The following is a 15,463-nucleotide window of genomic DNA, read 5'->3' as shown; positions in this document are numbered from 1 at the left end:
TACTATATGAAGGTAGGCAAACTAAAAATATAACACATTAGCCAAACAGGAATTCCAAAGATGGAGTGACAATAAGATGAAATGCAGGGAATCATCCCGAGAATCAAAACACAACACAAACTCAATCCTTACATGGCTAAAGAATGGTAACATGAAATAATATAAGGTAAAGTTAAACATACTAACAGGTAATAATCAGGGTAATGAAGTAATGGTAACCTAAATCTAGGGCTAAACGACCCACCCAGGAGAGCGGCGACGTGGCAGGAGTGGCAGGTAGGAGGGAGAAGGAGAGAGACGGATGAAAGGGAAGAGCAAAGAGATTATTGGGGGGGAGATAAGACTCCCCGCTGCAACCGTGGGGAATTTAAGGGCCTGTAGATTCTTCAAATAGTGGCGTTTGAAAACCATAGGAGATTTCCAACCCGTATACTTCTTAAGGTCATCAAAATCCATGTTCTGAAAGTAATTGATGTAGGTTGCCACCGACCGGATATCATGAGCATGGGGAAATGATTCCGGGTTAGCTTGCTTAATAAAATGCAGGATCTGTTGCCTGATGCCTTGAATGGAAATAGTGCCTCCTTGTTCTCTGAGAAACAGGGGGCCAGACAAGCGGGTGGTGGTTCTAGCTAAAAAGGCCCTGAGTGTGGTGACTGGACACAGAGTAGTATCTTGGGGAAGAGGGATAATCTTCCAAGGGGACCACAAATTTTGTGGGTCCTCATTTTTAGCTAGAAAAGCTGTCTGGAGAAAGTAGAACTTCGCCTGACGGGAGGAAATATATTTTCAGGATTACGTGAGAGAGCTGCTAATTCTGAGATTCTAGCACCTGAGGCCAAGGCCGTTAGGAATAAGGTCTTCCTAAGAAGAGTGATGTAGGAGCAGGATTCGTTATCCGTGTTCGAAGCTAGCCTTAGTACGTCGTTCCGAGACCAAGAGACCTTTTGTGGGCGAACCGAAGGTCTGAGCCTAGCGCATGCCTTCGGAATAGATGAGAAATAGGAAAGAACGTGCTATTAAAAGGAGTGACGTCACTGGCGTGGGATTGCTAGTAGTAGTAGGATGTTGAACGGCACCTTGCTGTTCGGGGATGTTGACAGGAGATATCTAAATGGTGCGAGGCCTCTGGTTGTGATTTATTCAGCGCCGCAGTATTATACCGACACCTTATTAAGGTGAGCGAGCTGGGTTCAACCTAGCATTTCTATACAAATTTTTCTCTGGTAAATTCATAGCAGTTTTTACCTTAGAAATGATGTTAAAGGAGCATTTCACTGGGCGGCACGGGTCGGAGCACAGAAATAGATTTTTATTTCGTCAAAATCCCTTATTAATGATCGTGAAGAGCCCCTATACAATAACATATGACACCACAAAGTCTGTAGAATCAAATTGTGCTTTTGAATCTGAAGGACCCTTTTGATATACCCACAAAATTACGATAAATGCTCATAAATCAAAGTTGAAGGAAAATCAACAATTTGAACATTAACTCCAATTGTTGTTGTAGCTGTTAACTATTTCTTGACAGGAAACAAATATTCACATATATGACCCAAATTTGGGATTAAATCCAAGGTATTTGCAAGCAGCATTTCCTTGATTAGAAGTTATTTCAAGTTATTTAACACACAGGTTTAGTTTGGATTTTACAAAAGCCTTTAGGGCTAGATATTTCTAGTATATTTTCTACTTATATCAAAGGTTAACCATACAAAATTTTCTAGAAAAGTTTATTAAAAAAAATTCTTAAAAAGGCCTTGAGAATTTATCTGAATTACAAAATGTACACTAAGAACAAAATCTTGTTCTCAACATGAAATAACTTTTTTTAAAGGACAGATAATCAAGAATGAAAGTATATATATAATTCTTATCCAGGAGTACTTCGTATGTACTAGTGCTTAAATTAGTGTATATCTATGAAGTTAGACACTGTATATTACAGAACAAAATATAAAATATATTCTTGTAGCATTAATTTTGAACAGTAAGTAAAGCTACATTTTGATGTTAGAATTTAATTAACAGACACCTGCCATTATAAGACATTCTTAATTTACTATCTACAGTACTTGTATCTATATGTATAACACTAATCTATCAGACATGTCACTATAAAACATTATTAATTTACTATTCAACAAAACTTTTACTTGTAGTATCTATATGTATAACACTAATCTATCAATATCTCTTCTGTTCAGTCAACTGTCTAATCAACTTAAAACTATGTTGTACTAAAGCACGCTTTCCTTATAATAAATACCCCAGTGATATGTTTTCATATAATTTATTAATAAAAAGTATCACTGAGTTTTGCACTCTTCCTCTTTCTTTTTCTGACTTGAACCTGGAGGCAACTTGTACTTTGAATAGTCTTTGTTTTCCTTATATGCACTGTACCATAAAGGTTCTTTATTTCCAGCAGTCTTCTGTGGATTACTTGGAGTCATATCAGCTGAATGTTCTTCGGTGCGAGTCTGACAAGGAACATCAGCATTGTGATTACGTAGATGTGACACAGGCTCAGACATTCTTTCAGCTCTAATAGCAGCTATTTTATCGCTACCCTGTTGAGAAATTGTATTGATATTAAATCAAGTGGATAAAGAAAGAAATCAGATACTTAAAACTCATCAATTATTTCTTTACATCAACACTAAATTAAAGGATCTTGATAAATATGTTGGACAAACTTGAACAATTGTCTATTACAACAGGCCCTCTGACTTTGTTAATAATAGGTTGTATTAAAATTATTATTATGTTTTGGATATTACCTTTTCAAGAAATGCATTTCAAATAAGTCTTAAATTAATTAATTAGTGTCAAATAACGTATCTTTGCCATAAACTTCAGAAATCAGTTAGATGTGGGATACCTTCAATTTAAAAAAGTAAACTTCAGGGTTTTTCAAATTTGACACTAGCACTTATTATTTAGAAGGCTGGACCCAAGTGCATGCAGTGCAATTTTCTTATGCTAAGCTTCATAAAAATGTTCTTGATACATTAAATTTCTTTTTAATATTAGCTGTAATTTGTTCATCACATGCTCAAATATTGTTTTCAGAAATTCTTGAACAAAAAGCCAATTTTTCTATGATGTGATGTGAACTAAATAGATACACAGTACACAAATATTTAACTGCACTCTACTTATTGCTAGACCAAGAAAATATTAACTTACGTAGAAGTCTCAAAGGTAGCTTGATGATGTTTTTACAATTATTCACATTAATTTTTATACATTCTTGCAATTCAAGAGCACCAATTTTTTTTTTAGTAAATTATATTATTCCTAAATATAAAACCCCAATTTCAATATACCTAGACCTTAGTTGTTAAGAGTTTAACAGTGTCGGTATTTACTAGTGGGTGGCAGGGAAGCCACACCCCACAACGTAGCCGCTTTGACCTTTACTAAGGCTGGTGAGGTGGTTGGGGTAGAAATTGAACCTTGATTCTATGGCGACCGATGAACATCAAACATGATTTTTCAAATACAGTATGGTCCCGAATTATGCGATTCCCCATTTATGCGATGGCTATTTTTCAAAAATAAATTTTCAGCATCTGGGAAGCTGTTCAAAGTCTGGGAGTCAAGCACAACAAAATGTATCAAATCTATTGTGTTTTTAAGTATATAGGGTGCCCTGAATACAGTGCTTCATAATAAATGTTACTAAATGATATTTACCTTACATCTTACTAACATAATTTCATAATAAATAGCCTCTTAAATGATAAAATTCCACATCAACAATGAAACCAACTTCAACTATGCAAGTCCAGCTGACAAAATGTAAACAAAACTGTGGTTACATTTTCGGCAATCTTTATCTTTCTCTAACCTTTCAATAATTTTATTATGTGTTAATATTGATTGTATATTAACCCTGGATAGGTACGGTGGGTCGTTTGCGACCCCGAGCGTCAAAAAAAAACAGGTTTTTCTCACGTGACTCACCCCTGTGACTGAATTTGTGGGTGATCGACCTGCAGGAGGTGTCTCCCCTACACGCTCTAGTAGTGTCCAGATGTGCATTGCTGTAGCTGTACTCCTTCCCCAATTTCTGAGACGCGTCGGGGTCGTTCGCGTCCGAGTTTACCCTTCTGAGGTAGTTTGCATAATTATCAAAGTTATTACGTATTATGAAATTGTCGTAGAATGGTGCAACTTGTATAGGTTATCAGTTGTGGAAAGTCTTGGTGGATTGTTTGGCTACCATGTGCATGTTTTTTTTTTTAGTTAAAATGTCGTTCATCACCACGAGGACCATTTTACCGCGAGTGCCCCTTTTTCAATTTTTTTCATTTTTTTGCCAAGTCATTTTTCCGTAAGATATTGCCAAATAGTGTCGTAAAACTTTTGCTTGTTTAGTGTTGGAAAGTGTGTCTAGATGATCTGGCTACCCATGCATGACTTTGTTTTTGTCAGATACGACGTAGTTATTGGTATATTGGGTATTTAACTGCGGTTACCAATTTCTGTTTTTTTTCAATATTTGTAAAAATTACTACGTAGTAAGGAATTGCCGTATATTATTCATTTTTTTTTCATGTTTATGTGTTAGAAAGTGTGCCTTGATGGTTGGGCTAACACGTGCATGTCTTTTTTTTTATCTGAGATGTCGTATATTAGAATGTCGGGCATTTTACCGCGAGTGTCCCTTTTTAATTTTTTTAAATTTTTTTGCCAAGTCATTTTTCCGTAAGATATTGTGAAATAGTGTCGTAAAACTTTTGCTTTTTTAATGTTGGAAAGTGTGTCTAGATGATCTGGCTACCCATGCGTGATTTTGTTTTTGTCAGATACGACGTAGTTATTAGTATATTGGGTATTTAACTGCGGTTGCCAATTTCTGTTTTTTTTTCAATATTTGTAAAAATTTACTACGTAGTAAGGAATTGCCGTATATTATTGATTTTTTTTTCATGTTTATGTGTTAGAAAGTGTGCCTTGATGGTTGGGCTAACACGTGCATGTCTTTTTTTTTATCTGAGATGTCGTATATTAGAATGTCGGGCATTTTACCGCGAGTGTCCCTTTTTAATTTTTTAAAATTTTTTTGCCAAGTCATTTTTCCGTAAGATATTGTGAAATAGTGTCGTAAAACTTTTGCTTTTTTAATGTTGGAAAGTGTGTCTAGATGATCTGGCTACCCATGCGTGATTTTGTTTTTGTCAGATACGACGTAGTTATTAGTATATTGGGTATTTAACTGCGGTTGCCAATTTCTGTTTTTTTTTCAATATTTGTAAAAATTTACTACGTAGTAAGGAATTGCCGTATATTATTGATTTTTTTTTCATGTTTATGTGTTAGAAAGTGTGCCTTGATGGTTGGGCTAACACGTGCATGTCTTTTTTTTTTATCTGAGATGCCGTATATTAGAATGTTGGGCATTTTTCCGCGAGTGCCCCTTTTTATTTGTTTTGCATTTTTTTGCTTAGTCATGTTACCGTAAGGAATTGGCAAGTAGTGTCGCAAAACTTATATTTTTATAGTGTTGGAAAGTGTTTCTAGATGATCTGGCTACCCATGCCTATTTTTTTTTTAGCCAGATATGGCGTATATATAAGTATGTGTTCGATTTTCCTGTGATTGCCATTTTTTCGTTTTTTCCCATTTCTTTCAAAATTACTACGTACTAAGGAACTATCACAGAGTAATATTTCATTTATATGTTTATTTGTCGGAAAATATGCCTTGATGGTTTGCCTAGCACGTGGCTGAAATTTTTTTTTTCTGAAATGCCGTATATTAGAATGGCCATTTTTCCACGAGTGCCCCTTTTTATTTGTTTTGCATTTTTTTGCTTAGTCATGTTACCGTAAGGAATTGGCAAGTAGTGTCGCAAAACTTATATTTTTATAGTGTTGGAAAGTGTTTCTAGATGATCTGGCTACCCATGCCTATCTTTTTTTTAGCCAGATATGGCGTATATATAGGTATGTGTTCGATTTTCCGGTGATTGCCATTTTTTCGTTTTTTCCCAATTCTTTCAAAATTACTACGTACTAAGGAACTATCACAGAGTAATGATTCCTCTAGATGTTTATTTGTCGGAAAATTTTGTTTACTTTTTTTTTGATTGAATATCATCAAATTTTTTTAGCTAAAATATTGTTTTACATTTTTTTTTTCGATTTTATTTCCCTTCAAAAAAAATTTTTTGGGTCAGAATTTTAATTTTATAGTCGTAAATAATCGACAATTATCCAGCAACCCACCATACAATTTTTATGCATATCCAATAATAATTAGATTAGTAAATAACACCTCGAAATTGACATACCCTTCCTACATTTCAAGTGGCAGATTAGGGAGTCTGAGTCAGTGTGGTTGGCGGCCATTTTGTGGACATATCCGAAGCGTAAGCTGCCCTATCTATATATATTCTTGTTCCCTATAGAATTTGTGATATTTTGGTATATTTTTACCTGCATAAATATCATATTATATATTAAATATATGTATTTTTTTACGAAATTTCCAAGTACTCAAAAAATTACCTTTAGATATGGCCCCTGATATAAATGTAATTTACAAAATAATGAAGATTTTTTTACATATTTCTATTTTAGGATAACATATGTTTATTCCCTAAAAAAATTAGCCACTTCCTATTTCATTTGGGTACCCAAAAAAATTCATGAAATTTGGACAATTTTTTTTGGCCAAAAAAAGTTACCCTTTTTTTCTCATTTCAGATCTTCACCTCCATGGGTCTGACTTCATCCAAAATACATCAAGATGTGTCCTAAACATTCAAGAATCAATTCCTAAAAGGATTTGTGTATATATGTATAAACTTTTTTTTTATGAATTTTTATGTCAGGTCTTTTTTTTTTTTCTACTTAATTTTTTAAAATATTTATAAAAAATAGTTTTTCTGCAGATGAGTAGTATTTATCTTTACAGTTGTTTTAAGCATTCATTGAAGTTTTTTTTGGCAAAAGAAAAAAGGAGGTTACTGCAAAAACTGATTTTTCAAGAATTTTTTTTGGCGTCGGGGTCGTTCGCGTCCGAGTATACCCTTAAAGGGGTGTCCGAGGACCGTACCTATCCAGGGTTAAAGCATTATTTCTGTTTAGTACAGTATACATAAAAGCTTTATTTTTCCCTGTGGGTGTTCAAGATTTTCACACGTAGGCTGAGTTCGTCTATCAGCAGTGAATAGCCTAAACTTCGGTTACGAGTAGACATTATTTTGTCATATTTTAAACTGTATTGTTTTACTTTACAAAGATTTGTTATGTATAGTACACAGTATATTTATCAAAACTTCTCTCTGAGAGAAGAATTGATCGCCACAACTAACAATAGTCTAGTTAATTTCATTATTAAACTCAGGTTGCCATATGTGAACTAAGATTTTATTTCTTACAGAGAGAGAGAGAGAGAGAGAGAGAGAGAGAGAGAGAGAGAGAGAGAGAGAGAGAGAGAGAGATTTGAGGTTTTCTGGTATCAAATCTGTTACTGTATTCGTATGCGCATACAGTATTCTTGAGAGTGGCACTAGAAAACAGCTGATCTGATCACAGTCAAAATAAAACAAAAAGAATTCACAAATGCTCGATTTCTAAAACACACCCGAAATTTAAGAACATAAATACATGTTTTCTTATAGCGCAATTAACTACAGTATTTAAAGAGTAGAAATTTTCTAGAATAAAATGATGTTTCCTAAAAAAATGGTGGTTTGCTGACGAAATCGGATGCCGTATTTTAAGCTACGATTGAAATGGATGTATACACGGTATTTTTTTGTTTTTCGTTTCGTATTCAATTGATACTTTTTAAGCAAACCTATTTTGGTTTCTTCATTTATATGTAAGTATTGTATACCACCAGAGAGAGAGAGAGAGATATTTGAGGTTTTCTGGTATCAAATCTCTTTCTCTCTCTCTCTCTCTGTGTAAGAAATAAAATCTTAGTTCACATATGGTAACTTGAGTTTAATAAGGAAATTAACATGACTATTGTTAGTTGTGGCGATCAATTCTTCGCTTCATATTAGTACAAGAAACAAAAACATGGCATTCGATTACAACAGCCGATTCTCTCTCTCTCTCTCTGGTGTTATATAATACTTACATATTGATGAAGAAACCAAAATAAGTTTTCTTAAAAAGTGTCAAATACGAAACGAAAAAATTTACCGTGTATGCATCCATTTCAATCGTAGCTTAAAGTACGGCCTCTGATTTCGTCAGCAAACCACTATTTTGTAAGAAAAACCATTCTATTCCAGAAAATTTTTACTCTTTAAATAGTCAACTGCGCTATAATAAGACATGTACTGTACTTATGTTTTTAAATTTCGGGTGTGTTTTAAAAATTTTGTATTGCTGACTTCTTTTTGTTTTACTTTTGGCTGTGATCACATCAGCTGATGTCTAGCTTCTGCTCTCAAGATTATGCGCGTACGAATACAGTAACAAAGAATTGTTTATACCATTTCTTAACTTATTCAAACGATATATACAGTTAATATTACATAAGCACCAATGTCTTATAACCTATCATATTTATTGTTTAGTACATTAAAAACCATCATTATCTCTCTCTCTGTCACAAGGAATTAACTAAATGGAAGACAACCTGTGAATAGTGGATTTCACGCGCCTTTGCTTTATACACAACACCCAAAAGGTGCTCGCGCGAGGGTTGTAACCTCAGCATTCCATGCTTTTATCTTTCTCTGGTATAATTGGAAGGTTTTATCAGAAAAGATATTTAAGAAGGACTCTTTTCACCGGCCGCCACAGGTCGACCCAGAAAAGTATTTTGGATATGGAAAGGACAATTATCTTTCGTAACAGATTAGAATTATCGTAAATTATCATTCTGTCATTAGTGGCAGTTTGCTATTCTGGATTAAACGCAAAAGAAAAAAAAAAAGTTTTCCAGCATTGCTACGAATTTAGGAATTTATATAGATACGGTAAGTAAAATATTTGTAATAACAATGTTTACTAAATGTTTGTAATATCATTAGTTATCACTTTGATCATGTGTTTAATGCGTTCGTTTGTTTATTATGATCGAAGCTGGAGCGTACAGTGAACAAATGGAAGGTTTCCGTTTCAGGCGGCATCATAAAGGAAAACATTATTTCATTTATTTCGAAGTTCTATGAAAAATCAAGTAGAACAACATTGGTAATAACAAAATCATCATGTAAAAACTAACCTATACACAGATGTGTAAATGCGTTCGTTTCTTCGTTATGATCAGAGATAAACGTAAACAAAGCAATGGTCGTCATTTTTTATTGTGCTTTTTGGCGTGTTTAGGAAACGCATGATATAAAATCTCCTTTATTTTGATAATTTAGGATTTCCAATGATACAACAATAGCTACTCTATACAGTGATGGTTTTGCTATTCACCAGTTGCCTTATACAATATATATGACAAACATTAAAATTTGTCTGTATTTTGGGTCGTGTTATAACAGGAAATATATGGTGTTTACACCCATCCTGGTCGTAATTTTTACCTTTTTTTTCAAGTTATTAGAACTTTGAAGTATAGTAAATGTTTGGTTTATTTACAAGAACAATTTGATATAAAATAATACAGTACAGTATAGTACATAGAAAGTATTGGAAATGGGTAGTAAACACGTTTGAATAGGCAAGTTGCTGGTTGCCATGGCCCCAATGGAATTATTTCTGTTAGTTGTGTTTCGAAATATGCGATTTTCCATTTATACGACGTCATTGATCAACCAAATTCTCGCATAATTCGGGACCCTACTGTATTCACTAGAAAAGAAAAATTGTGCTATAGCAGAGTAGGGCTCTGTTAGTGTTAGAGCCTTGGGTGAATCACAGCACATCTGGTTCTAAATAATTAATAGTGATCGCTGTTTTATTTCTTTTACGATAATTTTATTGTAATTACGCAAGATTTTTTTCAGTCAAATTGGAAAAAATAACTTTGTTGATACAGAATTTACTTAGAAGCAATGGAAACAAACCTCTCATTCCAATTTTTTCTATTTTATATGGGTGAATATTTATGTCCACGTAGGAAGCACTTGTATTTTATCTGTCATATATACCAAAATTTATCATACCTAGGCAAGTTTTGTTTTGATTCATTAATTATAAACAAAAATGGAATGCTAGTCTATAGCTCAAATATTAAAGTAGATACAGCAATTTGAAAATTCTTTAAATTTTCTTTTTCAGTAGCATGCAAGACCCTGGTACTGGCACAATATGATGTGCAACATATCGTGGTCTTCAATGAATTAAAGGACAACTCAGTTTGTATAGTTAGGAAAAATACAAACCTGCATCATTTAATTGGAAGACTTATATTAAGGTGGGAGGAAGCCTCTATAACCACATTGGCTGGTTCCAAATTTTAATATGTCAAGATACTCATACCTTGTAGAGGTGCTCAAGTGTGGTCTCTTAGCCCACCGCTACAACTACATAACCTTGGTGAGCTTGTCGGCAAGTACGTTCCTGTTGACTGAAATAAACCCTGCCAACTACTCCATTACATGGTCATGCGCTCAATACTGCTACTTTGCCAACTTGCTGAGGTGCTATGACACAGTAACACCATTCTTGTTGACGTATGCCACTACAGCCATGTTGTCTCTCATCATTGCTACAGATCTTCTACTGATTTCCATGGCTTTAGGGCTTTGGATTTTGCCCTAGAATCAGGCTGACAGCAAATCAGAAATGAAGCTACGCATAGGTCTGGTAACTACTTGGACCTCGTATACACCGACTCCTCTTATTATTATAACATGTAAAGTTGGCTCTCCAGTTGGGACATCTGATCATGTCTTGATTTCATTTGTGGTGAAGACTAAGCACCCTGTCCCTGATGTATCATACTCGTGTAAGGTTTATATAAAATCTCAGACTGGAATGGCATTTTGAGTGATCTTTTGGGCTTGAATTGGTAGTTTCATAATACTGTAGTGTTGATCCTGTTGTTCCTTTGAAAGAGAATCTAGTTAACAATTGATAACCATATCTGGTGTGCTAAGGTACCGTATGAAAGACAAACCATGGTTCAATGATGATTGCAGATGGGCTTACTTGGAGAAGCAGGAGGCCTATCATCTTTGGAAGGAAAATAGATCAGATTGACTTGGAATAACTATTCTCAGCTTAAATTTTTTATTCCTGATCTAGATATTAATCTCCGGCCCCGTTGTTCAATTAGTTCGTTATGCATGTTGCATAAGATTTTTCATAATTCTGACCATCCTCTACATTTAGATCTTCCCGGACAATACCATCCTGTCCGTTATACTAGGTATGCTGTCAACTCTAATAGACTGGTCTTCTCCATCATGAGGTTCAATACTACATAGTATTCTTGAAATTTTATTCCAACTGTGACCAAGTTGTGAAATGATCTTCCTAATCAGGTCGTTGAATCGGTAGAACTTCAAAAGTTCAAACTTGCAGCAAAATTTTTTATGTTGAACAGGCTGATAAAAGTCTTTTTATAGTTATATATAAAAGGTGTTTTAATGTTGATACTGTTCTTAAAATATTTTATTTTAATTGTTCATAATTTCTCATAGTTTATTTCCTTCCCTCACTGAGCTATTTTTCCATTGGAGCCCTTGGGCTTATAGAATCCTGGTTTTTCAACTAGGGTCGTAGCTTATCTAGCAATAACAATAATACTAAAACCACAAGGATGAAGCGGAGATTATTTCTGCAGGACCGAGGGACTGGGATCTGAAAGTAAGCATCTTCAGATCTTTACTGTTGCTTGTCAGTACTGACATCACCCTCTTCTCGAACGGAGTTTGGCACACAAGCATAAAGGGTAAGAGATCGATGACCGGTCTCCAACCCGATACCAGAAGTGGCTGTAAAGGCCTTGTAATTTGCCCCCTATGATCTGTAGTGCTCCCTTGTCTATCATCATCTTCACCTTTAGAGGAAAAGCAAGGTTTTTAGGTCTGGTAGATAAGACATTAATGTCTTCAGCATCCAAGTGAGGGGGAGGAGAGTCAACAAACAGATAGTGTTACCAGTCTCACAGGGCCCTTACCATTCATTCATGGACACCGTGCCACTGCCACTTTGCCCATTGGCTCGCCAAGCATCACCCAACTCATGACAGAGTAGGGGATTACCGGCACTATCTGGCTCTCTCCTACCTCTGTTCTGGCCAGGCAACAGTCAAAAGGGAGGAGCAGAGTCCAAACCCTTGCAAGAGGATGCCAGTGGTAGAAGAGGAAGTCACTGAAGGTTTCTCGAGGGCAAATTTTAAGGGTACAGACGTTGATTAATTACAGATCATCCTTGATGGGCCCAGACCCTTAAAGGACACAACTCAGTGGAAAAAGAAATCCCCACCATTCCACCGCTTCATCTAGTTCTTGAGCCGGGAAGAGGGTCTGGCCCTGTCATACAGAATTGCGAAGTGTCAATGTTTCCCTGTCCTGATTGCCTTGCAAACTTGGAAACCCATATGTTCCTGGTGCTATGTAAATTCCACCCACAAACATTCCTCCCACCAAATTCCACCCACGCCAAGTTCCACCCACGGAAATTCCACCCACAAAGAATTTCTACTTCTTGTCTTTCATGTATGTTTAATCATAACAGTAAGTTTTAGTTTTTGCAGGATTACCACGGTGCTTCTCGTACACATAGTTTTCCTCGTCATACAATTTTTTCTTTTTCTTTTCACTTAAGATACACCTTAAGGCCATTCTAAATATACCAAAGTAAAAAATGCTTGAGTAAATATACCAACAGGAAAAAGCTTCTGTAAATATGCCAAACAGGAAATCCACTTCTTATTATACACTTCTTTAATATAAGCAAACAACTGTTTCAAGAATAGCCTGTAGGATAGTGATTGTTTAACGAAGATAGTTCTTTAAAATAAACAAACAACTGTTTCAATACTATTCTGTAGGATGGTGATTGTTTAACGAAGATAGTTGTTTAAAATAATCACCCACAATATACATATATATATATGTGTGTGTGTATATATATACTGTATATATAGTAAAAAAAAGTTGTTAACATTTAAACCTTCATTTATTGATATGAAATGAACAAAGTTTCATTTGGTCTAATGATTAAATAAATGAAAGAAAATAAAAAATATAGAAAATATGGGTGGAACTTTCGTGGGTGGAATTTTACATGGGTGAAATTTTCGTGGGTGGAATTTGGTGGGTGGAATTTTCGTGGGTGGAATTTTCGGACCACGATGTTCCTATGCTTAAGAACCCAGTTGACCCAGTGGTTGGTGGACTAGTGTACCAAGTGGGTCACTGCTTTGGCTCTTAACAGGACCAGGTCGGTGAACTACAGTACTGCTCTGTAATTAATTTGCCCAATTTCTGGGAAAGTGAAGAATTCAATGGCGCCCATCCAATGTTCCTACCAGGACATTGTCTGTAGGTTGGCCCATGTAGGTTGCTTCCATGGCAGAGGACTGGAAGAATGGGAAGATAGTGCTCTCCATTCCTAATTTTTTGGCTCGGCCATGTCGTCCTGGTGGAAGGTTCCTTTAGGTAGCTTTCTAAGGGATATTTGCTACAGTGATACTCCCAGAGAATAAACCGAAGGTCTCCAGAATTCTAACTCCTGGCGCGAGTATCCTTAACCCTGGAAAGGTATGATGGGTCGTATGCGACCCCTACAGCATTTTCAAAACCTGTTTTTTCCCCATAAATCATCAGCTGACTTGAATATGGAAGTGATCGACCTGCAAGGGGTGACTAGTCTATATGCCATTGTCTGCTTTAGGACTGATTTTCGTCTAACTTCCCTCCTTCCCCGTTTTTTTACCCCCCCCAGGGGTCGACCTCGACCCTGACATACCTTTATAGGGGTAAGTGATCAAACAGCAAAGTTATTACATAATTATAAATTGTCGAACAGTGTTGATACTTGTTTGGTTCTTTATAGTTGAAAAGTGTGGATGGATGGTGTGTCTACCACTTGCATGACATTTGTTTTGGCTTAGATGCCATATATTGCCATGAGGTCCATTTTCCATCAAATGCTAATTTCTGAATTTTTTTTCATTTTTTGCAAATTAGATTTTTTTCTATTTATTTTGAATTTATCTTCAATAATGGCCAGCAGGCAGTATTCCCTCGGCATGGATGTCATCAACACACTTCTAATGGAGTTAAAAAGAGATGTTGATGATAATATGGAGTTTGCAACCCCATTCTTCATTTCAAGTGGTAGATTGAGCTGTAAGAGTTGTTGCGGTCTGCGGCCATTTTGTTGACATACCCGAAAGGTAAGTTGGCATATCTCTATATATTCTTGTTCTGTATAGAATTCGTGATATTTAGGTATATTTTAATGCATAAATATCATATTTTATAGGAGATACAATGATTTTCATAAGAAATTTACATTGTGAAACTAGGCCGTCAAAAAATGACCTTTAGATTTCGCCCCTGATATAACAGTAAATTACATCTTAGTGCACATTTTATTATGTATTTCTGTTCTAGGATAATATGAGTTTATTCTATAAAAAAATTTGCCTCTTCCTATTTCATTTGGGTACCCAAAAAAATTTGTTTTTCCTGTTTATCAGAAAGAGAGAAGGGGTCAAATTTTCGGGGGGCACTGAACTCTATCTGGTAGAAAAGAGTCAGGGGTAGGATATTTAATGGCCTGCTGGTCTTTTAACAATTTCCTGGACCCAGAGATCTGGTTGCCCACTGTCAGTCACTTTTCTAGCCAGCTCTGACCAAGGAAGTCTAGCAATGGATTTGACTATTTAGGGGGGCTAGAAAATCGATGTCTTGCAGCCCTTACCTGAGCCTTGATGCTTTGCCCAAGTCATTGAACTCGCTGATCAGATTTAAGATCTTGACAAAGGTGGACAGTGTTTTCATGTTTTCTGCTTCTTTAATAACAAGTCCTAGCTCTGGGGTTGCAGGATTGATAGCATTTCTCAACTCTTCTTCTTGGATATGGAAACAGCAAGCGTGAGGTGGTGGTGTGCAAGCATTCATGATGCGATTAATGTTTGTGTACCTGTAACAACATTTTAGCTCACGATGACTATTTGCAAGAGGTCTCCACCTCCTCAGAGAATTACAACTCCTTCCTCACTTGCTGCCCTGGCAAAGGCTTGCAGCTATCTCTATGTAGATGGTATGACCTCCAAACCTAAGGAAGGCTAGAGTGCCCTTGTGACCATATCCTAAGCTGTGTCGTGAACATTATGCTGCAGCTCACTAAGAGGTGAAGATGCAGCACATCTGCTTCTCTAAGGGAAGCAGATACGACTGCTCATCTTGTAACTTGCCCTAACAGTAGTTAATAGTCATCTTACTTTAACCCCCAGGAGGAGGGTCAGAGGTTTGAGTACTAAGGAAAGAATAAGAAAATACCCACAAACTTTGACTTCAAGAATGACCTCAAAAGGGAATGATCCCATTTAGCCTTTTCTTTATCTT

General features: G+C 35.8%; 1 protein-coding gene across 1 annotated transcript in view; it reads right to left on the bottom strand.

Moving 5' to 3' along the window:
• Nucleotides 1-1,722: 1,722 nt before the first annotated feature.
• LOC137625304 (centromere-associated protein E-like) overlaps nucleotides 1,723-15,463 on the bottom strand; it is a 138,239-nt gene continuing 124,498 nt past the window's right edge. Inside the window, exon 25 of the mRNA XM_068356137.1 lies at nucleotides 1,723-2,576. Within this exon, the coding sequence (XP_068212238.1) occupies nucleotides 2,313-2,576 (264 nt within the window). The 3' untranslated portion in view covers nucleotides 1,723-2,312. The remainder of the gene's footprint in view (nucleotides 2,577-15,463) is intronic.

This window comes from Palaemon carinicauda, chromosome 2, assembly GCF_036898095.1.
Source record: "Palaemon carinicauda isolate YSFRI2023 chromosome 2, ASM3689809v2, whole genome shotgun sequence".
NCBI classification, from domain to species: domain Eukaryota; kingdom Metazoa; phylum Arthropoda; class Malacostraca; order Decapoda; family Palaemonidae; genus Palaemon; species Palaemon carinicauda.
Note: the sequence above shows the minus strand (reverse complement) of the source record. Positions and strands in the feature narration are given on the sequence as shown.